The sequence below is a fragment of the Lepisma saccharinum genome, unplaced genomic scaffold (genome assembly GCF_977018435.1).
Source record: "Lepisma saccharinum unplaced genomic scaffold, izLepSacc3.1 HAP1_SCAFFOLD_969, whole genome shotgun sequence".
Classification (NCBI taxonomy): domain Eukaryota; kingdom Metazoa; phylum Arthropoda; class Insecta; order Zygentoma; family Lepismatidae; genus Lepisma; species Lepisma saccharinum.
In genome coordinates this window covers 15,573-43,551 of record NW_028143621.1, presented here as the reverse complement: position 1 = coordinate 43,551, position 27,979 = coordinate 15,573, and the positions used below count along the sequence as shown (strand labels likewise).

The 27,979-nt window shown below is 36.6% G+C and overlaps 1 protein-coding gene across 2 annotated transcripts; it reads left to right on the top strand.

The window, feature by feature from the left end:
* Positions 1–13: 13 nt before the first annotated feature.
* LOC145983451 (polyadenylate-binding protein-interacting protein 1-like) lies at positions 14–27,979 on the top strand. 2 transcript variants are annotated; one of them, XM_083116556.1, is made up of 10 exons: positions 14–159; positions 1,934–2,135; positions 4,637–4,776; positions 10,854–10,979; positions 11,149–11,340; positions 15,602–15,711; positions 18,236–18,458; positions 20,717–20,932; positions 25,097–25,212; positions 26,794–27,979. In XM_083116556.1, the coding sequence occupies exons 2-10, from the start codon at positions 1,955–1,957 to the stop codon at positions 26,888–26,890; spliced, it is 1,401 nt and encodes a 466-aa protein (XP_082972682.1). In that variant the 5' UTR covers positions 14–159; positions 1,934–1,954; the 3' UTR covers positions 26,891–27,979. The 2 variants fall into 2 exon arrangements, with proteins under 2 accessions (XP_082972682.1, XP_082972683.1); XM_083116557.1 differs by lacking the exon at positions 10,854–10,979.

The following is a 27,979-nucleotide window of genomic DNA, read 5'->3' as shown; positions in this document are numbered from 1 at the left end:
TGCAGCTGGGGAAGCAACAAAACAATTGACTACCTGATTTAGAGAGAAGCAGAAATCGTCATTTTATCTTAAGTTTTCGAAAACGCGTTTTGTGAAAGTGTAGTTTCAAATTTTCAAGCTAAAAGGAATTTAGTGGCTTCCAAATAATATCGAATGAAGGTAGGATAACAACTGAATTTACAAACCGTTCCAAGTAGACAAATAAACGTCTCCATGTTCATGTTCCGGTACCCGATGACATTTTCCTTGGAGACTATAATAAGTTCGGAAGATTGTTTCCGGACTGTGATGAACAGCATGGGCTTAAATATAAACATGACTCTAAAGAGGTGTATAAATTGAACCACAACGCAATTTATCCTTTAAATTTAAATAGGCTAAAAATATATATTGTATCCTAAAGTAGTAAGCTTTCATTTTATACCCTATCTTGTGTATTTCTCGCCATTAGTTTCCACTACTGAAATAAACAAGAAATTACGCTAAGAACATGTTCGGTATTATGTAAAGGCGAAATACTAACATGCTCATCACAATGTTTGTAAAAATTGAACTACAGCTTTGCTAAGTAGAAAAGAGAGTAACGTTTCCGATATTGGATGATTTTCGCAAGTTCTATAGGAGTATTAGAAAGTAGTTGAAAATACTATAAACGAGTGTGAATGTATGTTTGAAGCAACTAATTATCAGAGTTGAAAGCTACACCAAGTATTAATTACCGGAGATATTATGGTTTGAAGTAGCTTAATCAAGCATCCGTGCTTCCCAGCGAACAGCCCTTCTTAGTTTACGGTCGTCTGATGGATTTTCACGCGAGGCTGAACGTTATCAACCGATATTAGTAAATAAAGTCCGACCGATACATTCTGATAACAGTACATTGGCATCTGTATCTGGTCAGCCCTAATTGAACTATCCAACAGCCCTAGAAGGAAGATCTCCCAACCTGCATGTTTTCTTCCCTGATTATGATCCTGAGAAAGGATCAAAAACTTGGAATTGAGGTTTTAATTTGTTTCATGATGTGTCGTTTAATTTTGTGGCTTCAAGATAAGTTGAATTTTACCATAATTGTTCAAGCACATATCGTAAGGAGTTCTTGAAACTGTCCATTTCTTTCATATTAACCCTACATACTAGATTTAATGGTAAGATTTTACAATACTGGACCCATCCGTAATTTCTATCCTACTTCTTATACTCACGAAATATGTAGTGCCGATGAAGTATCAGAGGTTAACATGTGGGGGTGACGTGTTGAAATTGTTAATTGACGTGTAGAAGTTGTAAAATAAGCTTCTCAATTACCACATACGTTCTCCGTATACAAGCATGCAAACCATGTTTGTTCAATGTAGCGTTCACTTGTTCAGTAATCTGCGCGGTGTGAGGAAGATGGCGACTTTGAAAGTAGGAAATAAAGTTCTTTCTTTCGTAAGTTTTTTTTATTAGCTTTTAGTTGGGTACATATTAATAATACAGGGCATTCGTTGATATTTTGCATAGTCAATAATTTAGGACACTTGATCACGATTGTGTAGTTAAAATTTGTCGCTCAAGTGCTACGAAACTGACATCTTTTTACGGTGCCCCACAAACTATTCATGGTAAGGTTAGTTTAGGCAAACAGTTAAAATTTCGTTCTAGAACGTAAAATATTGAAATAACCATTGTTTTCGTGGAGAAATCCAGGGTTTCTGTTCCGATCACGGACCACTCAGTTTTGCTTATTTTGCAATTTCTACATGTCACCCCCAAATTTTAACTTCAAATTCGTGATTATGAGGCCTCAATTAGTGAATATGCGAAATATTACAAAAATCGGGGAGGGGTCCGGTATTGTAAATTTGCTCCGATTTAATATTATTTTTATGTCTTATTTTACAACTATAATGATATTGACCATATATATTAATTTTTATTGGATTTGTAGTTCGGGATATAAGGAGCAGCCATGGATCCTTCTGGGGAGTCAAATATACTTGAGACAAAGGGGAGAGGGGGTGGACCCTGGAGACCCCTTGAGCCAACACCAGAGTTACGTCGTCCACGAGACCAGCCAACAGAATTGCGTCGTCCATGTGGCCATCCATTGGATCAGAATGACACTTCAGCTCTTGAGGGCTGTTCTTCAGGTGAGAAGGAAATTGTGATATTTTCAGTTTTTTTTTGATACTTGTAGCCATTTTGTGAACTTTCTATCTGAATAGGATTACGCAATCAGTGCATTGGTTATGCATTAATGTTTATTGGTTAAATACTCACAGAATGCAAGTGCATTAGTGATGGAGACTATCATAAGCTCTGAATCGCAGCTTAAACTGTGTAATATAGAGAAGTAAGACCGGTAATGGTTCAATTATTATTTTTTCAAATTCTCCTAGCAGGAAGACTAATTATTGTAGAATTTTGGCAATCATTGTCACCCGAAATTTGAACCTTCCTTAAAGTCATGAGCGCTGTTTGGATTTCGAAAAAAGTTATTTATCTTGAAAAAAAAGACAACTTAAAAATTACCTTATGCAGGCATGCACGCTTCCCTTGGACTATGTATTTTCCATTGAGAAGTGACTATGAGTATCGTAAACTAGTGGGAATTAATGTAGAAGTAAATCGGAACGTTAGTAGAATGCATTCAGGGACTTTATTTTAATGCTAGGAGAACCAAACCTGACCTGCCTAACCTAACTACAAAAGCATATTTTGAACAAAATCTTAAGTAATTGCTAATAGTCTGCAGTATGTGTTAACAGAAGTAAATCGAAATCGAATTGCATTCGTAGCATGATGAAATTACAATAAGACAAAAGGAATTTGGGCTGTAAGACCCCACAAATGATCAAAATGTTGGGAAAGTATTGGCCGGTATTGGTAAATTAAATCCAATCAATACTACCAGTATCAGCTGATACCGATACATCAGCTGAACTCTAGTCTATATATTCTGTTTCTTTGATCATAAACATACCTAGGAGAGCAAGCAAATCATTCAGATTTTTAATGAAATACTTGTCATTATATATGTAATTAGTAAGATATCTGTTATTGCGCCAATACAATGTAATTAGTCAGTAATGCTACATATGCCTTCTTAGGTATCTCATGGATGATTTATACGATGATATCTGATTGTATAAAACAAGCATCATGTAGAAGTTACATTTTGTAGCTCCATGTTTAATAAGTTAACACAAGATGATAGTTAAGGCTTTTTGCTACATAAATTAGAAGAAAGATTTTTGGGTACTTGTTTACTAGCCTTCGGACACATTTATTTATTTTTACAGAAGAAACTACTTACCGTAATAAGTTCCTGTAGCATTGTCGAACATCGGGAAGGTGTTTTGTGCGATGTGGGAATGTTTCATAGCTGAAATTCATGTTGTTCATTGAAAATTAATTCCCCGACGGAGAATAGCGTTTGGCGCGTACACCTTTGTACACCATCACGCGTCGTGATTGTGTTTTGTTCATGTTCATTGGGTATCCAGTGTTTCGAACTGTCTGCGTTTGTAACGAGAGTTAGAAGGATGACGTTTCCTGGATGCGTGGTGAAGTTTGTACCGGGTGTGGAGGATCCAGTGGATTTGAATTGCGAACCATTGGCGCTAGCCCCTCAAACCATTGGCACGTGGTTAGGTTAGTTTGGTTAGGTTAGGAAACATAGTTAAAATTTGGTGTCATGTTAGTATCAGGATCTAGAAATTGGAAATAATTGCGAACCATTGGCGCGTGGTTAGGTTAGTTCGGTTAGGTTAAGAAACATAGTTAAAATTTGGTGTCGTGTTTGTATCAGGATCTAGAAATTGGAAATAATTGCGAAGAGGCCTACCAGAAAGACGTACTGGTAATGTGAAAAATTGCAATTAAAAGAATGTTGATACACCTTCAGGAATGTTCCGTGAAGCAGATACGTAAGTATGAATGTCAAAAATTGATGAAACGAAAAAATTAGAGGTGTCCGAAGGATAGTAAATTTTTACCGATTTTTGAATCGTTTAGTTCAACTTTGACTTGGTACTAGGTGCCAAAACTAAATGATATGATTAAAAGGAATAAACAATTTAATATTTTTCTTAAATGGACGTGAAAAACAGAGTATGCTGTTAGATATTAAGGAAACAGAACATTATTGGCAATTTTTGCCTATGCATAGAAAAGTCCATCACAATAGCTAACAGTAGGTAAAACTTCCTTTTGAATGGTGTGTTTACATCACTTTTATTGTTGCAATTGTTGAAATGCTATTGTTAAGCAAATATAGTTACCCGTTGCAGCTTTCACAGAATTTTTCTGTTTAATTGTATGATCTTGACTCGATATAAGAAACTTAAGTCTTCCTGTGAGAGAATCAGTAAGGTATTTGCAAATCATGATAAATTGTAGTGTCAGGCATGGTAGTTGTGGTATGCTCATTTCCATAGCAGAAAGATTGTCATTATTTTAATATCTTTCAGTTGTTTTTTGATGATTTATTAATTGAATACATTATCTGCCAACCTTTCAGGAACCGGTAGGGGAGAGTGAGTGTCAGAACTAATGGAAAGGTTGAAATTGTGGTTAGATTAAAGTTATTTTTCTAGTTTTTTTTGTGATAAACTACTCTCCTGATATTCTTTTCATCTACATCCTGTAGGAAATGCTGCTTCTTCCAATTCACCTGATGTAAAGGCTGGTGGGGATACTTGCAAAACTTCCAAATTGTCAGCAGATGCCAAGGAATTCTATCCAAGAAATTTTCAGCCAAACGTGTCTTCAAATTTACAGATGGAGCAGGTAAGGTGTTTTCTTTAATTGTAATGTTTGTTTAATATTAAGAATGGGCCGGTATGAAATTTTGGCCAATACCGATAAAGTACCGATATAAAATTTACCGATCCGAGATAAAATTCCAAGTGGTCCTTGAAGAACCTGAAATGTTCATTGACTTCCTTAATAAATGTGTGTTCCAAGGTGACTGCAGTGCAAAAGAAGTTGAATATTTAGACATTTTCTTTTTCAGAAAGTAGGTCATGGATATTATCCATAAAAATTACAACAATTTGGCAGAATTTTGCACTAAATTATAAGAAAGTTATCGATATATCGGATTGGTAAAATTAGGAATGTGACCGAGTAATCAGTACTCTATCGGTATCTGCCAATATAGGCATGTCGGTGTATCGGTTTATCGATAAAATTACTGATTCGATATATCGATAAATATCTGATTATTTAGTGCAAAATTCTGCCATTTTGTTGTAATTTTTATGGATAATCTCCATGCCCTACTTTCTAAAAAAGTTAATGTCTAAATATTCAACTTCTCTTTCACTGCAGTCACCTTGAAACACATTTATTAAGGAATGCCAATGAACCTTTCAGGTTCTTCAAGGACCATTTCTAATTTTATATCGGATCGGTAGAATATCGGTATCGGCAAATTTTATATCTGTACTTTATTGGTATCGGTGCCATCCCTATTTAATATATTTTAGAGAAGATTATTTACATTTTTGAAATTTTTACCAAAACAAATTCCTCATGCAATCAACAGTAGTATTTGAGTGTGTTTACAGTTACAATAAAGTGTAATGTAAATATGAACATGGAGGATGGTGTAAGAATAAAAGAAAGATAAACTTGACAATAGAAAACAGACATTAGGATAGGGCTGAGTTGAAAACAGCAGAGGTGAGATTCAAGGTGCCGACCATGTGTCACCCAATGAGGAGGCTGCTTCTCAGTCGCTGTCACTCCAAGGGCTCTTGCACTGTGGGGTTTATTTTTAATAAAGAGAGAATTGATTTTTTGTCACTAAAGCTTTTTTTTTTTGGTGCTAATTTAGCCTTATTCAAGTTCAAATTAATATCTTGATCACTCCATAATAAGACCCATAATCACATATACATGTGAAAATTGAACTCTCAAAGACTCCTGTAAACAGAAACTTAATATTTGAAAGGAAAATTTTGAGAAGAATATGTGGACCTCTGAAAGATTGATTGATTGAGTTAGTGTTTTTATGCACAGTAAGGCTAATCGGGACTGGACCTACAGATTAAAGTGGGATTCGAACCACTATGTGCCTCCACTTGGTATGAAACCCAAGACCCCTTGACAACCTCTGAAAAAACGTGGTGGTAATTGGAGATTACAATCTAAAGAAGAACTCTACAGATTAATGAATGAAACATCATAAATTTCATAAAATCACAAAGATTAAGGTTGTTTGGGCACATAAACAGAATGACTGATGAAAGATTAGTATAATAAATACATAAATGGAAACCACTTGGAATTCATATGCCTTAGGAATGCGAAAGAAATGAATACTTTTACGTTAATGGCACAAGAGCTTGAATACAATAAATCGTAAGTTATCAAAATGTTGCCAGTTCATGAAATACATGCTTATTTATGTAACATATATGATTTTATTGCATTGAAGTACATGTAATGTGCAGCATTGATCAAGATTTGTTGTGTAAAGTAGTGTAAGGGAATGACTTTCTTGAGAAGTAGTTAAGTGCCGACCTCTCTTTCTTATTGCTAAAGGTGGGAAATTAATTCTTGCAAAGAAAAGAGGCTCTCCTTGCCTGGAACCATAGTATTATTCTTGCATCTGGCTCTATATGTCTTCACCTTGTGCCATGAGACTGGATTATTGTCCTCGGATCATTATGCTTCGCTGTTTCTTGCCTCTGGCTGGATCGACATAGAAGTCAAGCCTCTCCTTTTTTTTCTGGTCTTCCACCACTCCTCTCTTTCCACAGTGTTCCAATCTTGTCTTCTTCTCCTAACACTCTCCGCTATCTGCTCTTTCCATCGGCATCTTGGTCTCCCCCTTGGCCTTATTCCCACTCCTTGTGCATTGTAAGCTCTTACTGGCAGTCTTTCTGCATCCATCCTCTTCATGTGTCTGAACCATCTCATCTGTGCCTGATCTATCCTGTCCTGAAGCTTCACAACATCCCCTGTCTGTCGGATCTCCTCATTCCTTATTCTATATCTTCTAGTCTTCTCCAATATATTCCTTAAAAATTTCATCTCCACTCCTTTCATCTTTCTTTTGTCTCTCTCTGTCATTATCTACGTCTCTGCTCCATATGTAATTATTGGCACATAGTGTTATATATTACCTTCTTGCATTTCATAGGAACATCCCTGTTCCATATTAATCTTCGAATACTTTGATATAGTCCAGCACCCATTTGTCCTCTTCCATTTACCTCCTCATGTATTCTTCCACTTCTCTCAATTATGCTTCCTAGATATTTCAAACTCTCCACTACCCTCAACTCTTCCATGTCCTTATTTATTCTTGGTACATTTCTGGCTCTGTTTCTTATTGTTATTAGCACCTCGCTCTTTTCTGCACTGAATTCCATCCGTGCTCTTCTGATTTGCTCATTCCAACTATCAAGCTGTCTCTGTACTTCTTCCCTGTTTCCCCATATTACTAAGTCTTCAGCGAAGAAAAGGGCCTTCATCTCCTCCTCTCCTATCTTCTTCCCCCACCTCTTCATTAATTGCATCCATTGTAATGATGTGGTGAAAGAGCACTTTAGTCTGTTACTTATACTGAACCATTCAGTTCGTCCCACTTGAACTCCCTCCCTTTTTACTAAAGTTGCAAGACCTATGCTAGGTTTGATTTTGGATAAGAGCTTGTTGCTACATGGTGTGGCAGGTTGAAACAGTGATTCAAACGTGAGAGGGCACCTTGTGCAGAAAAGAACGTAGTCTTACCCATATTCAAATCAGGACACATGCACATGTAATGGACAGCTGAAATCAACTGACTTCTTGTACAGTTATATTGAGATTTTTACCTATTAAACTATTTATTTATCTTGATATAGGGATGAGGTATCCCTGAGACATGAATAGCCTTTCTTTGACTTTGTAGAGCATCTTGTGCTGTGTGGTGTTTTGTGTCCTATATTTTAATACAGGTTAGACTGAGGTGGAAATAGCAAGCTTGGTGTAGGAGCACGTTATATGGATGACTTTCGGTCTTACCATCATAGTATCCAGGTTCGAGTCCCATTTTGGAAATGGCTGTTCTTTCTGATCATCCCTTTATCAATTTAATCTAATCATCACTTTTCCTCTTTATTGTGATTAGCCAAAAGTGGCAGAAAAGTGATATTAATTCACAAAAATACAAGTACTAAGGTCGAAATAATCTTGAGTGCTGCACCATGGGTCCCAGGTTCAAATCCCAGTCAGTACATAAAATGGGTATTCTTGTGAGTGCCCATTCATCAGTTTCATCCAATCATTACAGGCACATCGTTTTAGTAAATAAAAAAGCAAAAATTCGGTATAAAAACGGAGTCAATTTCGAGTTCAAAAGCGTTAAAATAAAATAAAATTTCAGTGTTATAGCGGTGAAAAATTGGATGAAAAGTGGTATATATAAAGACATTTTGGTTTTAAAATTGTGAATATAATCCTAAATTTGATTTTAAAACCACTTATTACACAAAATTAACATTTCACTTCTAATAGCACATTTACGTAGTTACCAGATTATTAAGTTTATTTTTGTGTCAATTTTTGCTTCTCCAATATTAACAGCAGAATTAATCAATTTTCCGTGAATTGCATAACTCACAGGATAATTCAGACCTCAGAAGGTGTCATATCGGTAAATAAACCATAAATTTCGTGTTTAAGAGTATATTTCGCATTTTGCAGTTCATTTCACATTATTTCGTGAGAAAACACGGTAACAAAATACATCTCACATCTTTCAAAAACATGAAAAATTAACACTAGGATGTGTTTTTTGACATTCCGTTTTTTCGTCAAAAATGAAATATGCATGCCCCTACTAATCATCCCTCATCCTCATCTTCGTGATTAGCCAAAAGTGGCAGAAAATGTGAATTAAAATAAGCCAATCAATCGTCATTGCTGATGCAGCAATAATTTTAATTTCAACCAGTTTAAAGCAAAAGTTTTGGATTCTAATGCTAATAAACCATTCTCAGGGTTTGCTTAATCTTTTAAAATCTAACATGATGAATATAGTTTCTTAATGTTTGGCTGGACCTTTGTCCCATGCCAGGGCAATTGTTTAGGATATTTCCTCTCCCTTTGAAGAAACGTTATGAAATTTCAAAATTGAAAAATTACATGTGCTTGGAACTACTAGAACATTCACGTGAATCTTTGTGTGGTTTTCTTTCACGGTTGTCCATTCTTAATAATTTAACAGACTTATCAAAGAGTCATGTGAATGTTCTTGAAAGAATTCTAAGCATATGTATTTTTTTCAGATTTGGAATATCATAGCGTTTTTTCGAAACGAAAGAAAAGTATCAAAATCACCTGCCCTGGCGTCGACAAAAGGTTCAGCTGTGCCTTAACTAGAAAGAGGTTGAATTTTCTGCTCTTGAAGAAGAGAACAAGCATGTTATTACTAGGTCTCGGAAGTTGAGGAAAAATCCTTTTTTTTTCCTAGTGTCGGAAGACGAGGCCCGATATAATATATGTTCATTTTGGCTCATTGTAGGCCAGAAAAAGGTGGGTTTTATTTGTCCTTTTTTGGCTTATTGGTCCTTTTTTTTAGGTCTTAACGGCTTCTTTTTGCAACTTCACCTTTTTTCGACTACGTTTTTACTGCCCATTCTCAATTCGAATCATCATCAGTTCAAACATCCTTTCTGTAGTAAAAAAAAAAAAAAAGAAATAAAGAAATATATTTGAACCATCCCTGAAACGAGAGAAAACCATTTTTGGACTGAAAGAAGATGCATTTAATTCATATAGTTTTTTTCGCACTGTGTGTTCCATACCACCAGAATTTTTTATTTTTTTATTCATTAAATATGTAATTAAAACTGAAGTTATTAATTAATTTGGATCACATTTATACATCCTTTTTTTTTCGTTTTTAGGTCCTTTTTTATATTTTTAGGACTTTTTATAGGTCTTCAACTTCCGAGCCCTAGTTATTACGAAACCAGTAGTTGCAGGATTATGTTGTCTGTGTCATGCTTACCTCCTCAGTTTTTGATGTTCCCAGGTTGTTCACCCGTCCCTTTAATCCCACAGGTGAAGAGTCAGCTGCCAATACACTAGTGTTGGGTCTGTTGCAAACATTTTTTTTGTGATGCAATAGGTAATGTCATTCGATGTACATGTGTGCGAAATTTTTAGTTCTAACTAGGGCTGAACTGATTCCACTTTGAATCAATACCGACACTCTTGCAGATACCTATGCTTGAAAATTGTAACAATTGAGCTGCTCGGGAGTAAAACTTGATAACCCACACTCTGTTGAAAGTTGAGTTGACACTGGATTCAGTTGCTGTACAATATTCAATAAAGGTCCTTCAGTATCTGCTGATGAAGCCAGAAACTAACGGGAACATCTTCATAACCCATGGCCACAATGTAATGGGCGAACTTTCACCTGTGTTTTTCTCGGTTTCATACTTTTTTGCATTATCAAGTTTTTCAAAATATTGATTAATTTTAGTGGATGGGTATTTCACTCCAAGTATATCTTATGAAATTACCAGAGTTTTGATTTTAAATGTTCAAAAATTACATCACATTATAAAAATATCTGTTATGTAATCACAGAATACATTTTTTCACATATTTTTGGTACAAAATCGATGCATAACTTTCAGAATAATCAGACTGCAAAAGTGCCACACAGCATTTTTGATGACCACGAGAGTGATCAAAATGTTGCAAATTTATTGGCCAGTATTGGTAAATAAAATTCAACTGATACTTTCTGATACTGATACATTGGCATTGGTTCAGCCCTAGCTCTAACACCTCAGGATGTGAAATATCAGGTTTACGTTTGTAGTTTTCATGCGTGTCACCTGTTTTTGTATTTGTAGGAGCAACCTACACCAGTTCCAGCTCCACATAGTGCTGGCTGCTACAAACCAACATACAACACTCGGCCTGGGAGAGGCCGTGGCACGTACCAGCGTGGAAGATACTCCAACTGGCACACCCCAAAGGTTTGTCATACAAGATATGTGTGACATTCCATCTGTAGCTAGTTGCTTGTGCCTGACGATGTTAGCATGTTGCTTGCTACGAATTACATTTGGCAGAATTCTAAGTAGAAGAAACTTTTTTGTGTTTTCCTCCCTGGTTCCTAATGGGTTCTATATTTTATTTTTGCAGGTTGCGGAAGCTGGTGATTTTTCACAAAATCCACAACCGGTTGTCATGGAGAGACTGTACGATGTCATGTACCACCTCACCTTGAATCCAGGAAAGTTTGACAGTTTGGTAAAACCCTTGGCAGATACTTTTCAAACCATGGTAAATGATGTGTACACAGTAACAGCCATCATAAATGTCATCTTTGAACAGGTAAATATAACCATACGTTTGTACCAACAGTGTTGTGAAGAGTATTTCACATTTGTCTGTGCTCTAGAATATTTCAGCATCATGCTGCGGACTGAAAATTATTTTTTTCTAGTGTGTTGTTTAAGAAGGAATTCTATGTTGTGTTACGAAAATTTTTCATTAATACTTAAGAGTAGTTTTAATTCCATTGTTGTACTTTGAATTAGGGCTGAACCAGTAGTACCAGTACCAAGTTATTTCCAGTGGAATAATACTTATCAGTTACGTTGTTATAAGTTTTTAATATGAAGCACCCTAGCCAACACTTGAGATCCACATTTGAAGGATTTCAAAGACATTTGTATCAGTATTGGAAAGTAGTAATTTTACTATAATTATTAAAGCCTACATTTTAAAAATTGCTTCAGTGATGAAGTATCTCTATTGGTAGTGAGCAGAAGTAATAGAATCTGTTTTGGTTCAGCCCTAGTTTTAAAACCTAGAGATAATGTGTCTAAAGAACTAATATCATGACGGAATTGATAATAACCTATAGGAAATGCTAGCATGTAGCACCTGCATTGTACTACTTGAGAATGCCATGTATTCATTCTGTTCAGACCTAGGTATGTAAACTGCATTGGTAGAATTGAAGAGTAATATGAAAAATAACAAGGATTCATAAGTAGTTGTATGTGTATGCACGCTACTTTTTAACCAGTATTGTATATCCTTCAATTAAATTATAATTAGTATTGTGAGTAATTGTACTTGTTTTCCAGATGAGAGAGTATTATTTTGAAACTAAATTTCTTGAACTTGTTTGGGTCAACCCCCATTTTTCCTAATCCACTTTCAGTATGCTGTGACATTATGTTTTGTGAGTTCCCCCCGACTGTCCAAAAGGTCACAATTCACACCTTGAAAATCTGATAGCCTAATCTAAATAGGCTGTTCAGGTGTATCACTTTTACAATTGTTAGGACAAACCATTACGAATTTTCTAATTGTAATGGAAGCTTTATAGCGGGACCAGCTATGTAGAAGAATAGAAATTCGAAGGTTAAGATGTATGAAATGTGCTTTTGTTGCATGATCTTTCATATGCAAGTCAAGTCTCATGACTACCATGATCTGTATTTGTAAATGAGAAGGATGTTACCTCTTCTTTTCAAGCCCCCTCATTGATTTCTCAATGCTGGATTGGGCATCCCTGATGGCGTAGTGGTAACGTTGCTAAATGTAATCAAGGGGTCCCAGGTTCGGTATCTTGAGAGGCACACTGCACAGTGGTTCGACTCCCACTTTAAACTGTAGGTCCAGTCCCGGTTAGCCCATCTGTGTATAAAGTGGACTTAAAACAAGAATTCAATCGAATATCAGTATTTTGGACCCCCACCCCAAATTTAACCCAGAACCATTCTAGTTCACAGGCAGGAACCCTTAGAGCACAGTAGCTTGTTGCAGAAATGATCAGCTGTAGTTGTAAACTACATTTCTAATGTAGATGTGGCAAAGTTATTTTAATCTTGTGTCATTTTGAACATCTTCTCTAGAATAATGTGTTATTTTCATTTGTTAATACATTTCAGATAGAAATACCTTTTTCCATACACTTTTTGTGCATATCTTGTGATCAATTAATATGAGATTTTTACATGCACCATTTGTTTTACCAATCCAAATCAAATGTTGTATTAAATTCCTTAATATGAATGTTCGTCACCAGCAGATTTGTTTCAATTTTTTAAAAATAAAAGTGTGTTTAGGAACTGGAATTTCTCCACCACAACATATTATGTTTGTAAGAACGATAATAGTAAGATGTCTTTACCTCAACGTGTGACTAGGTTTTCCATTAAAACATTGCATTAATATGATGTAATATATATTACATCTTTGATTTATTTGTTAATTTTTTGTATGTTATGTTAACTGTATTCCATTTTCAGTGTACTCAAAGTAAGAAAGTAAGTATGTAGTTATGTTCTGCAGAAATGATATTATACAAAACTTATTATGATTGGTTTTAGGGCTGAGCCAATACACCAGATCGACCCATATCAATGGTGTTCATTGGAATTTATTTACCTTTACATGCTGATAATTTTCTGTCATTTTGGTATTTTGTAGGCTCTGCAAAAAAAAAAAAAAAAAAAAAAAAATGCTGCGAGACATTTTCGTGAAGTCTTTTTATCCTGGAAATTAGTAAAAAATTGAAGTTTACATTTATTTTGCACGAGCATTGTGGGAAAAATTGATTTTGTGTTTACATACTATGTATTTTGTATATTTTGATACAATTCTCGAATATTTTAAAACAAGTTGACGCATTTTATTTGAGAGGAGAATGTAGATAATAATATTAATAAGTAATTTGAACAACTTTTTATTGTTACGAATTTCAAGCATTGGTGGGAATTGGGAAGCAATGGTGTGGGCATTGCTTGAAACTGATATCGGCTCAGCTTAAAAGGTTTCATTAATTTTGGTGGCCCACTTTGGAACTTGTTTCTCTTTACTGATTGGTGGTGCAGTATAGGAACCATGTTGTTGTAAAGTATCTGATTGACAAGCATAGTCAATGGTCAACACACCGTATCTGAATTTAATAGAACTATTCGTATCAATGCACAGTGATCCCGAGTACTAAAAAAAAAAAAGAAATTTTCACTTCTCGGTATGGAGATAAAACATGAACACTTCTCAAAGCAACTAAATTGTGCAAGAAACTGCCAGAGAAATTGATCTCTAAATCGATTATTTGTTCTTGTTTTCAAGCCTCGAAATGGCGATTTTTGAAAATGGAATTTTTGGACTATATTTTGTACCTATCTTTAAGACTTGTTGTAGCAATATTTTTTACACTGGACAATAATTGCACTATGTAGACTCACAACTTCAAAGTATAGGACAGAAAAAGAACACACATTTGAATTAAAATAAAATATGATGTTTTTACTTGAAAATACGAAAGTTATTAACATAGCTTTTGCCTCTATTTCCTGCGATGAATTCTAAAGCAAAGGATATTTTAAAGTAGAGATGGGTCAGACAAATCGGTACTCTATCGATATAGGCACATGACCTTTTTTTTTTTTTCCTAAAAGGCACCACTTTATCTTGATAGGAAGTCTGTTTTCGTGGTGTTAAACATTTATTGTGCATAAATTCATTGTAACTATATTTAGCACAATAATAATTATTAATATTTTTGTATTATTATTTTATTATTATTGTATTTTTGGGAATGTATTTCAGTCTTCCAAGTGTATTGTTTAGTATTACTGTGGTCACAAGTGTGTATTGAAGTAGGTCAAAATTATACTCTTTGTTTAACAATCTATATAATCAATCTCATGCCAATTCTGTGGACCAAAAGTGTCTGTTTTTCCTTAAAAATGGTAATCTTACATATTTGTATTGAATTAGGGGTCAAAAAGTGAACTGATTTTTTGCCGATTTTTTTGGCATGAGCTGGAACTCCTAAATTTCAGCATCGTGAGGACAATTGGAGAGCTACTTTTTGTTGTAGTACTGTACTCCAGTCCTCAAACCCAGATAAACAGTGGTGGTGAGCAAGATTGGGTGATTACATGTATTAAAAAGAAAATTCTACATCACATTTCATATAAAGTTACAAAAAATATAAGAATTTCATAAAAGCGTTATCATACCTCATAAGTTGTCAGCTTCAGTTTGGACACCGAAAAACCACAGGTGTCATTTAATTTTTCCCAACTCAAGAAACAAATACAAAAACAAAAAATGGTATCTTTCGTTCTGAAAGCAGGTACCTATTCAGTGCATGACTGCCCTTTAATTTTTTGAGTATGCTGTTTTTTAATCAAATTAAGATGCCAGTTCTTTACACAGGCATAAAAATGTTTTCTATGCCATGTAATTTACATATTTTGTAAATTAACTGCTCAACCCTGGAAATGGGACACAATTCACTGGCCATTTATCACTCTATGAATAGCAACTTGCCAGGCTGTGGACTCAAAAGCTTGTTGTGTCTTGGAGTGTAATTTACTTGTGTTAGTTTTCTGGAGTATACCAACATATCACAATGCTTTTCATTTCCTGAAACACAAATATATTGCCATTTTTTTTCTTCAAATTGTTTGTGTAAAGATACTACTTTGTGTCCTAAGAATAATAATAAAAAGAAGAATTAATAAAATATTTAAAAAATAGAAGCATGTGTTATACATTTACGGTATTTGTTGTTTTAGCTTCGCCAGGGTAACAAATATTTAATTGTATTTTTGTGTTTCAGTCTGTGATTGAACCTAACTTTCGATACAACGGTGCAAGGTTGTGCAATTTCCTGAGCTACCAGGGGATATGTGTGGACAGAACAAATTTCAGAGCGCTTCTGTTGCAGAGGTATGTATTTAGCATTAATTATATTTCTAGATGTGGGCTATGGTAGAAAGTACTCTGTGATCAAAAGTATCCAGACACACCACAAAACGTGTCTTTATCATAGAGGGTGGCACAGTCCTGCCTTCTACCACATGGAACGCATGGACAGCGATCTCAGTAGTCTGCAGACAGCACGAGACAGCAGTATGGGGTGGTCTGAGGAACTCGTGGACTTTCAACGTGGTCAGGTGGTTGGGTGCCCCTTGTGTAAGAAGTCTGTGCGCGAGACTTCCACCCTCCTAAGCATCCCTAAGTCCACTGTTTCTGATGTTATAGTGAAGTGGAAACGTGAAGGGACGTTTACAACCTAAAGCGTGCAGGCGGACCTTCATGTTGACCTCCAGTGACCGTCAAGTGTTGAAGAGGGTCATACAGCTTAATCGTTAATCATCCATCACCACCATCACACAGGAATTCCGAACTGCCTCAGGATCTTCTCCAAGTACCATGACTGTTCGGTGCGAGGTGCGGCAACTTGGTTTCCATTTCTGATCAGCTGCCCATAAGCAAAACATCACACGGACAAATGCCGCCTCGCGTGGTGCAAGGAGCGTCAAAATTCGGCCATAGAACAGTGTAAAACTGTTGTATGGAGTGATGAATCATGGTACACAATGTGGCGATCCAGTGGTAGGGTGTGGGTGTGGCGAATGCCTGGGGAACGACATATACCTACCTGCCTGTATAGAGCCGACAGTGAAAATCTGGGGTGGCAGGCTTATAGTGTGTTCATGTTTCTCCTGGTGGGGCTTGGCCGCTCTTGTTGCTTAAATGGCAATGTCACGGCACAAGTTTACGTTGACATTTTAACCGCTTTCATGCTGCCTACCATCGAAGACCAGTTTGGGGATGACCATTGCGTCTTTCAACACAACCGAGCACTCGTCCATTCTGCAGGTCTTGGGGGGGGGGGGGGGGGAGTGGTTTGATGACAACAACGTCCCACTAATGGACTGGCCTGCACACAGTTCTGATTTGAATCCCATAGAACATCTCTGGGGTGTTTTGAAATGCCGACTTTGTACTAGACCATACCAACCCACATCGATACCTCTTCTCATTTTGGAGCTCCGCGAGGAATGGGCTGGAAACCTTCCGCCACCTGTATGTCTCTGAGAGTGAAGGCTGTCATCAAGGCTAAGGGTGGGCCAACACTGTATTCACTGCCAGTGTTCCCGATGGAGGGCGGCCCAAACTTGTACTTCATTTTCAGGTGATTGTCTGGATACTTCACATAGAGTATATTTGTGTAGGTGCATGAATCAGTTGTTAAATCTTTGCATATTACTAAGGCCTGGATTTTTAGTAAGTTTTTATATGAAGTTAAAATGTGCAAAATATGTACATAATACTTCTTTGAATGTTGGTGATATGGGCTCTTGATTAGCATATAATGTTTATTGGACATTATCCATTGTGTAATGCATGTGGGGAAGCCATAGTTGGCATAATCATATTTTGAATGTTTGTGCAATAAACATATCTGCATTACTCAATGAAACATGTTACGTTATTTTATGGAATTGTGATACACCAGCTTCCTCCCATTGAGCGGTAATTGTGAAACCTACATTTGCGATGTAGCTGTCAACATAATGCAGTGTCTGTCCTGATATTCTGGTTTTGAATCCCAAATAAGAACTGAATATTACTTAGTTGACAGTTGACTTGAGTTCATCAGTGAATTTGTGATTGTCCTTTTATCAGTTTTATCACCATTCATGTTCATCTTTTTGTCATCAGACACAAGTGGTGGGAAAAATGCAAAGAAAAACAAATCTACAACAGACCTAATTTCGAATCTTGTCCTGATTACCTAGTTTCATCCAATGTAACTTGACAACAACAAAAATAATTTTACAAAATCCAGATATTCTCTCTTAATTTGTAAAAAGAAAAAAAAAGTTCAGTATTTTGCATATTGTATCTCATTTTTCTTCATTATTGTCTAATCACAGTGATGATTGTTGTTGATTTCCTTTATTTTACTTCACTTCTTGTGCCACATTTGGCTAATTTCCGAAGATGGGGATGAGTGATATGATGAAATTGATGAATGGACAGTCACAAACATCCATGCCCAGGCCAGGATTCGAACCTGGGACCCCTGGCGTTGCACTCTGCCACAGGTGCCGGCAATCACAGTGATGAGGATGCAGTGGTGCTTACATGAAACTGAGAACACCCATCCCCAGGTCAGGTCAGTTGTGGTGGCCTCGGTAGTGAAATTGTGAGGTACATTGAGGCAGCAAAATAAATTAGAAATTAAAATGAAATAAATTTTGAATTTCTAAACACCTTGCAGATTTTAGTTCCAGTTTCAATTAGCATATCTGTACACGAGGAACAACATATAATCATGTAAGAAATATATATCGAAGAAAGGTTACATCCCCCCATTAGCATTTGTGTTAATGTAAGTATTTTTTAAATGTCGCATTTCTTAATGTTAAATAGATTTACGAATCTCATTTCTTTTTCTTAGATGCAGTGAAGAACATTTGAAGAAAGAGCTACTTGTTCAGAGAGACCCACTGCGATTGCATGGGTTCGTTCTTTTCCAAGCAGAATTGTATTTGCAGTTGGAGATTCCTCAGGGATCCGGAGTGAGAATATCTGTTCTGGCGATTGCCATCATAGAAATCCTTCACCTCCTCCTGTGTCAAAGTAACACAGACAATTTGAAGTGTGTCTGCCAAGTTTTAAAGGTAAATCAACGCAGAATGCATTTGTCAAATGTGCTACTGAATTAATGAAGATTTACATGTAATTGTGATAAGGCAGCACAGAATTTGAGGCAGTACGTTTCCAGTGTTTCATCATCCAATACTGTAGGAATCACATCATAAAGTGATCAAATCCATTGCTCCTGGACTAGACACAGGGGTGGAAATGATCATTAAGTCAAAAGTCAGTTTTTCATATTGGTCTGTAATGTGTCAGGAGGGAGGGAAAAAGACTGGCCAGTAAAGGCATTTGTTGTTGATGTTGGGACTGCAATTTGTGATTTTTTTTGTTTTTGCTACTTAAATTTAGGAGATACAAAATGTTATCTCATTACAAACCAAGCATATAGCACAGGCTGATGAGGAAAACAACATTATTTTGTTAAAAAGATTACACAACACAAAAACAGCATGGTAAAAGAAATGCACCAAAATTCATGCCGAACTTTCGGTACCTTCCCTGACTCCAATTTGTGATAGCAGATAATACAGGGTGCCCCAATTAAAGTTGCCCTGCCCTAATCAGAGCCTTCAATAAAGGGTAACTGAAATTGATGGGGTTTTCTTTACGAGCATGAAAAACCCAAGATCACACAGTACTGATGTCTACGCATTCATCCCCATCAAATGCCTTCAGTCTCCGGTGAATGTCAATTTGTAGTACATTTTCTGCGGTTAGAAACTTGATCACGGCACGCTATTTCAGGTTCTCCACCAACATTGCATGGTTACATGCTGCCATTTTCCTCGCTATAGTTCAGCACCCCCTGGTGAAGAAGTTTGAAACCTTCAATGGAGAAGCGGGAAAGTCTTATAAGTGCAATGTATGGTTGCTCAAAATCCAAAATGCATTTACAAGGTAAAAAAACAAACATAGGAAGCTTTACTTTTCAGCATGCCCTCATATATATACTTTATTGCTAGAGGCACATATTTTTGGTAAATAAAAAAGCAAAATTTCGGTGCAAAAACGGAGTGAATTTCGGGTTCAAAAGCGGTAATTAAAATCAAATATCAGTGTTATAGCGGTGAAAAATTGGATGAAAAGTGGTATATAAAAATACATTTTGGTTTTAAAATTGTGAATATAATCCTAAATTTGATTTAAAACCCACTTATTTCACAGAATTAACATTTCACTTGTAATAGCACATTTATGTAGGGAGTCCATTTTTGCTTCTCCAATATTAACAGCAGAATTAACAAATTTTCCGGGAATTGCATAACTCTCAGGATAATTCCGACCTCAGAGGGTGTCGCATCGGTAAATAAACCCTGAATTTCGTGTTTAAGAGTTAATTTCGCTCTTTGCAGTTCATTTCGCATTATTTCGTGACAAAACATGGTCACAAAATGCATCTCACACCTTTCAAAAACATGAAAAATTAACACTAGAATGTGTTTTTTAAATTTCGTTTTTATGTCAAAAACGAAATATGCATGCCCCTATTTATTGCAGATCCATTTCAGGATTGTAATGTTGTTGATGGACATTCCAAATTACAATTTGCAGAATTTTAACACAAAATGTTAATAAGAAATGAAATTAGGCACACCATATTTAATGCAAAATATTGATTTTTTTTTTTGCACGATATTTGTATCTCTTAAACCAATTGAATCTCAAACTCAAAATTTTTACTGAAGTTACTTATCAGATTTTTAAACAACTGCCCACCAGAGATATTTAACCCTGAACTTGGATTTTTTTAACAAAAAGTATATGTTTGTGACCCTTCAAATAATTTTGACACACACTATTGGTACCAAGGCACTTGCACAAAAAAGTTCAAGTGTTAAACAAACTGCCTTCCACTAAAAAAATTTTCCAAAAATTACATTTGAGCAATTAGGATACACAATTTTAACCTTAAAATGTATTATGAATGAATAAAATTGAGGATATTATACGTAAATATAATTGTAGCCTATAATGTGCATAAAATAACAGATTTTGTCACATTGTCCTAGGACTTAACAGAGCCGAGGTAAAAAAGTTGACGCTGATGCTTACGAATGGAGAAAATGACGCACGCCTTGATAAAAAAAATGCCCACCATCTTCAAATCGCTGATAGTAAAAATAAAATAACAGTTGTTCTGAACTGCCTACATATGAGGCTCACACCACACAAAAAATATACTTTTTTAAAAATGGTCACGCAACCACGTTTTACCACTTCATATGGATTGACCTTAATTAGATTATGGTTTGAATAATTGTGGTAATCTTCTTTTCAGCTGACTGGATATGCTTTGGAAGAAGATAAGAAGGCTGAGCTGCAATCCTTAATGGCTCAGGTGGCTAACATCGTCCAAAATTTGAACGACGATTCAAACATAAAGCTGATGCTCCGGAATGTGGTTGAGCTGTGGCGCCATGGATGGGGAAGAGCTACAACCGTACCCCAAAACCAGAATTGGAATAACTCACAGCCCCAGTTAAACCCTTATGTGGTAAGTTTCATTCAGTAACTTGTACATTCATTTTAATTGTGTCAAAATGTAATATGGGGGGGGCGCTGATGTATTCTAGATCATGTGTTCTACTTCTGTGGCAGTTACAAGCAGATTTTCATGTTGATTATTAAGTTACAATCTATCCCAGGAGTCATCCTCTGTGGCCGTGCGGTCTAAGGCACCTTATTTTGAAAGGCGGCTGCAGGATGGCATGGGTTCGATCCCTGGTTCAGTCTCCGGGAATTTTCGACCTGTGTATAGGGCCGGTAGCAACCCACCACCATGAGGAAATTGGGGAACTACCAGTGAGTAGCGTAACCTGGTCTTTGAAATCTCCTACAACGGCTGGGGGTTCGACATGCTAACTCCACGTCACCCCATTACCTGTTGAAGATCTCTACACCTCTAGGTAGGATTGTGTGAGGGAGACTGGCAGCCGGGAGATAGGCTCAGGTTATTATTATAATCTATCCCAGGAATCTTGAGAGCAAGGGAACAAAAACCTTCCCTCTGTGCAAGTAGTACTCGAGAGGGCTCAACCAACGAGCACGTGAGAGGGCAACGTGACTGCAGGAACCAGCCATTTGCAGGTGTACGTACTGCTTTGCTCTACCCACTCACTTTCTCTCCTTTTGTACTGTTGTGTGTCACACTGTGCTGACACCAGGGGTTCCAGATTCAAATTCCAGCCTCGGTATGGGTGTTCTTTGTGATTGTCTCTTCATCAATTTCATCATATCATCACTCATCCTTAACTTCTTGATTAGCCAAAAAGTGGCAGAAAAGCTCGACATATTCCTGGGACATAGAGTATAGAAAGAAGGGCATTGTCTTATAAGGGATCCCGGGTGAAGGAACATAGTGGTTCGGATCCCACTTTAAACTGTAGCTCCAGTCCAAAGGAGCCATCTGTGCATAATATGGACATAAAAATCAAATACGAAAAAACTCATTTAGCTTGAGAAATACTATTCAAAATAACATTAATAAATGTGTTTCTATTCTCATGTATTTCTTAGCCAACCTCCATATCAGAGTGGTTAGCACAGCATGACACGATGCCAGGGTCCCAAGTTCGAATCCCAGCCTGGACATGGGTGTTCTTTGTGAGTGTCGGGTCTTCCCTATGGCACAGTGGTAGCGTCGTTGCCTTGTAATCAAGGGGTACCGGGTTCGATACCCGGTGGAGACACATAGTGGTTCGGATCCCACTTTAAACTGTAGGTCCAGTCCCGATTGTCCTTACTGTGCATAAAGTGGACTTAAAACACCAAATAAATCAATCAATCTTTGTGAGTGTCCCGTCATCATATCAACACTCACCTCATCTTCACGATTAGCCAAAGGTGGTAGACAAGTGATGTTAAATAACAAGGAAAAAATCATATATTTTGTGTGGTGAGGGAAGACACTTAGTTTGTTATCGTCTGTGCACAGCCACATTTTGACATTTCTTGCTTGATGTTAACTTTTTTTGAGGCTTCTAATTTCAGTTGATGTCTTGTGTGCAGTTACATTAAGTAAGAGATTCGTAGAGTAAATGAAAAAGTAATACTTCCGTAAGCACCCATGGGAAATTCTAGTTTCAATCTGCTTCCATATCCTCTAGATCTTCCTCTGACGTGGCTGCTCACACTTAGTGAAGGAAAATATATAGAGTGGGCACAATGGGTGTATCCCCCCATTATTTTTGACACTACAGTGGATAAACACTTGATGTGGACACATACCGTATGGTTTAAGAGAACAGAAAACACTGCACCATGTTTTGACGAATGTTTTTGTGGAGATTAATACAGGATTACGCACCTGAAGGCATCTTCCACAGCTTCTCGTAACTCCTGTGTTGTGCAATATCGGTTATTTCTGACTGTCATTGACGATGAACCACCAGAGGTGAGGTTGGGACTTTCTGGAGGCCAGGCTGGGATGGGTAATCTTCAGAACTTCTTTCAATCTACCATCAGGGAAAGGTCGAATTCAGGTAATGACATGCTTGCAACATGAAACGTGCCAGAACATCGTGCATAATTTGACTGCTGTGAAAATGATGGTCTCCATACCGTTTTTACAGACAATTAACCTTTGATCGAGACGCTCTGTTAAGGTCGTAGTTTTTACGTCATAGCTAGAATTTCGATTTTCTTTTTTGATATTGTTGTTAACACATGTATTTAACAGAAATGATTGTTGCACGTTTTTTCTTTTCATGAAAATGGCGGGAAAAAGGAGTCTTCTTTTTTGCATCTTTTTTCAAGGGAAAAATTTTGCCGACAAAGGAAGGCCAGCTTTGTTGTTCTAAAGCAATGCATTTGCCTCACCTCTGGAAACTGCATTGGAAGGAAGTTTGTATATCAGTACTCGAGGTCAAAAGAAATGTTTTCCGTGCGGAAGCAAGCGTGGGTTGGGAGTTGGTGGAGGGGGAAGAGAGGTTGTTGAAACTGCGTTGTAATAATGTAAGTTTGAGGCACGCTAAAGAAAATAGCTGCAAGAGTTGGCACGCTTTAGTTACTCCGTTCTAGCTTTTCCTCCTGGAAGATTGTGCATACGTGAGACTCGTTTTGTGACCAAGTGCCAAAGATTTTTTGAGTGAAGTGTGACTTCCCAAGACTTTATTATCATCTTTGCTTTGTTCGTGTGACAGTGTCATCTATACCTGCTGTGTCCCCAAAAGGTTTATAGTCGACCATGGCTGCCCCGAGTGATCTCCGTTCTGATGAAATCCGAGATGAACTGGAGGATATGGATACAGACTCCGATTGGGATGAAGAAGAGCTTGACATTTCCTCTGATATATCACAAAGACGTTCCCCTTCCCCTCTTCTCTAGGGCAATTAGCCTCTGAGCTATAGTCATTTCAATGTAACCCTGCATTTTGCTGAAAACAGAAGCAGTGGCACGCTGTCCTTTTGTTTCAGGGGTACAACTCGCGTTACATTGGTCATATGATAATGATGCAAATATTTTTCTGTTTCTTACATGCCAGTGATAATTTCTATGTGCATGTTGACCTTTTCATGTCCTTTTTTTCGAAGGGGCAGGGGGGGGGGGTGAATCCCATTTTATTTTAAAAAAGAAATATTTTTCCTGGATTTCCTCTTCCCCCCTCCATATATACACCGAATATGCATACATTTTATATCGTCTGAATCTGTGATTCATTCCACGTACAATGGTATATCATTCATCTCTCTAGAGCAATTAGCTTCTGAGGTACAGTCATTTCAAGGTATCGCTGTATTTTGAAGCTTGAATCAGTGGCGTGCTGACCATTCCTTTTGGGGGTACAACTTGCGTTACATTGGTCATACGATAATAATGCAAATATTTTTGTGTTCCTTACATGTCAGCGATAATTTCCATGTGCATGTCGACACTGTCATGCACTTTTTTCTTGGTGGGAGGGGGAAAAATCCCCATTTTTTCTCGAAATTTTGGAATTTTGCCCGTCGTCCCTGTCATATACGCCGAATTTGCATAAATTTTATATAGTCTGAATCTCCGGTTCATTCCGCGTACAACAGTATATCACTCATCTCTCTAGGGCAATTAGCCTCCGATCTAATTAATTGTGTCAAAATCTGCTCGGGCATCAAGGGGGTTACATGTGAAAATGGCCTTGGGCTCCAAAAGGTTAAAGTATCAGGTGTGTCCAATGCATTCAACCATAACAATCATAGCGTCAAAAATAAAAGGGAAGGGGTCATTTTGATGTATTGTTTTGACCTGTTCTGAGATGCTTATTTTATTTTATTACACAATTAGTGCAAAATGCTTACTAAACCAATGGGAGAATTTGGACCCATTAAACCCTCGACTCATATATGGACATCACCCACCCAACATCTAGCAAACTAGCACGGGTGAAGAAGTTTTTGTCCAATTTCTGGCTACACCAATGCCATCATTGTTTCTGCAGTGAACATGTAGCCATGCTGTGAAATATAGATAGTTTCATTTTATGGGGCATGTACTCTTTCCTTCCTTTCATGTATTTTTACTGTACATAGTGGATTGTAGCTGTGCGTTGACAAAATTATTTCAGTACATTGTCAATCTGAAGTAGTGCACACAAAAATCATTAATACTGTATTAATTTTTTGTTATAAGTAGGAAAATGACTTAAGTATTATTTAAAATGGATTGACTTGTATCTTACAGAATGGGCCAGTATTTTATGGACCTGATGGCAAGATCCTCACACAAGAAGAAAGCCGCTTCCTGCAAGAAAGTATTGTTGAAAGTTCCACAGACACCGAAGAATATGAGGAGTTTGGGTAAGATACAGTTCTTTATGTATGCACATTACTGGAAATTTACATACTGATAACAGCTGATAATGTTTCGGTAAATGTATCCTGTAATAAATTACATGCAAATATTCTGCGTGGACCTGGGCAAATGAGATTCACGTGTGGTGTCGAAAGTAAATCTCCATTCCCATCTATTTCTAGTAGGTCATTGTTCAAAGTGGAAGGGGGGAAGCAGCCATCTGCTGTCTCATTGTCAGCATGTTTAATCATAAAAGCATACCCCCAGCTAACACCAGGGCTCAACCAAACATACTCCCAGCTAACAATTTCCACTTCAAGCACTGGAGTATTTATTGTTTGTTCTGTTTCTAGTGACTTATCCACACATTTTCAGATAAGCACCTACTTTTTGGCACTAAACTTACCTTTTTATTGAATCTGGTACACTTTGAGTACCGGTATAGGTATCAGTTGAAATTTTACCACCGATGCCACCCTTCCTAGTGACAGGTTGAAAGGCCAGCAGAAGTTCTGTGTATAGATTTTCCGAGAATGCTGGACAAACCCTCACCCCTATGAGAAGCAGATGATTGACAAGACAAAAGGCAAGGCAAAGTGAAAGCTGCTCCCAAACTTATCCAAGGAATCATGCAGGGCTGTTTCCGGCCAGATGATTGCAGAGTCCTTGGGAAGGACAGATTAAGGTCACTGTGGAATTCGTTTTGTTTTATCTAAGTTCAAGCAGGGAGTGAAGGGGGTGGATTCAACAATTTATTCTTGTGTTCTTCCCTTCTGTGTAGGGAGTCTTTTGTGTGACGGTATCTGTTGATACCGCAGTGACTTGTTTTTATTGCAAATGACAGAGAATAAGGAAGAGTAGGCCAGATGAGTGTTATTTTAATAACGGTCGCTTTTCTCCTCTTTCAATCAACTCAAATGACAAGAACAAATAGGGTTTACATGAAATTGAGGAAGAGATACAATCCACTGATTTTTTTTTTTGGTGTAGCTGCAACACTATAAAAAAAACATTTCAAAAACGTCTTTCTTTGCTTCCTTGGTGTCTAGAGAAAAGTTCGCATAAAAAACAACAAATGTCACAAGTCATTTTAAAGTGTTATAATGCTACATGAGAATAGTTTGGGAGTTATTTAATGCCATTAAAGGAGTGTAATATGATGAATTAGTATGACTCGATAACCAACCTTTGTTATTTTAAACTGGAATCATACATGTATCGATATCGGTGGGTATCTCTGAGGGTATCAGCAATGGTATTGGTTGAAGGTGGTATCGGCTCAACCCTACTAATTATACATTTGAATGTTTTGGTCCCAACACAACAATAGTATTCATGATGGGTGCGGTAAACGCAGGCTAAAATTACTTACGTGAAATTTCATATTTCCGCGTTGCTCCAGATGCCGTACCTTAGTGAATGAAGACAGAGAGTCTTCGAAATTAATAGGATTTAACCATTAAATTGTGCAACGTGGAAATTCGAAATTTCAAAATTTCATGTAACATTAATAGTATTTTTTTAAAATGAACTTTCACCATTTTGTTGAGATACTCCATTTTCATACATAATTTTCTTCCTTACAGAGAGTCTGAAAACTGGTCACTGGGAGACGACGAAATGGATGATGTAATGCAGGCTGCATTTGAACAATTCTTGAAGCTTGGACCCAAATCTACCTGATAAGATAAGTTTGATGAAAAGTGGTACTGGTGACAAGTGGGAATTTTGTTTCATACCCATGAAATGTTAATTTTTTTCACAATGTATATTTTAAGGTGTATTAACTTTTGTACAATGTTGTGTGTTGGGAAAGCGAGTGTGCTTGTGTGAGGGATGCTTGTGTATATTTATTATGGTGTTTGTTCTTGTGGGCAGTAAAAAAAAATCATTATCATTGTAAAAAGAAAAAAAAGACAAGTCCATCTCACCACCATGACACTGTTATCATTTTTTGAAAAAAAAAATCAAATCGACTAGTTTTATTTATCTGCAACATCACTAATTTGTGAAATACCCTTTTTTTATGACAATGCAGAACAAGTGAATAAATATGAATAAAATATGAATCTCTGCAAAGGAAACTGCAGTTAAATATACCAATTTTGACAACTGTGGTTGTTAGCATAATATGAGGAAACTAAAATATTAGCATAGTTATTATTTATATTTTTTATTTAAAAATTATACTGGTTGGTTTTTTCGAATATTATGTAATTCATAATGTATATAATTTCCGTGGGTATGGATTTTTTGGTACGGTCTTGTTAGTTTGTTAGACATGTGAACAGAATAGGTATTAATTCATGAGTTTTCCACCCAAAAAAATATACAAATTAGTCTAATGTTTTTTCTGTCTTAAGATAATATTATACGTGACTAGGAAAAATTAGGAAAAAAAATACTAAGTTGGGCAGCTCTGTGTTACCAGTAACCATATCAGCATTGTAGATGTGGCTGTAATATCAGGATTGGCTAAATAAAAAAAAATGTATAAGTAGTGATAAATAACTTTAAAAAAAAACAGTTACAAAATATCCTGCTATATTTTGTATGCACAAGTTTATCGAGTGTTAAAAAATAAATAATGTAATGATAAAATTTAAATTTAGGAAGCAAATTTTTTTTGGATGTAGTCCTAATAATTCTTGTTATTTCATTATTTTTTTTTCCTGGAGAGGCATGTCAAAAAGTTCAATGTAAAATATTCCTTGTACTCTTTGTCTTGTAAGAATGTAAAATTTAGCTGCAGTTTAAATACAGCATGAAAAA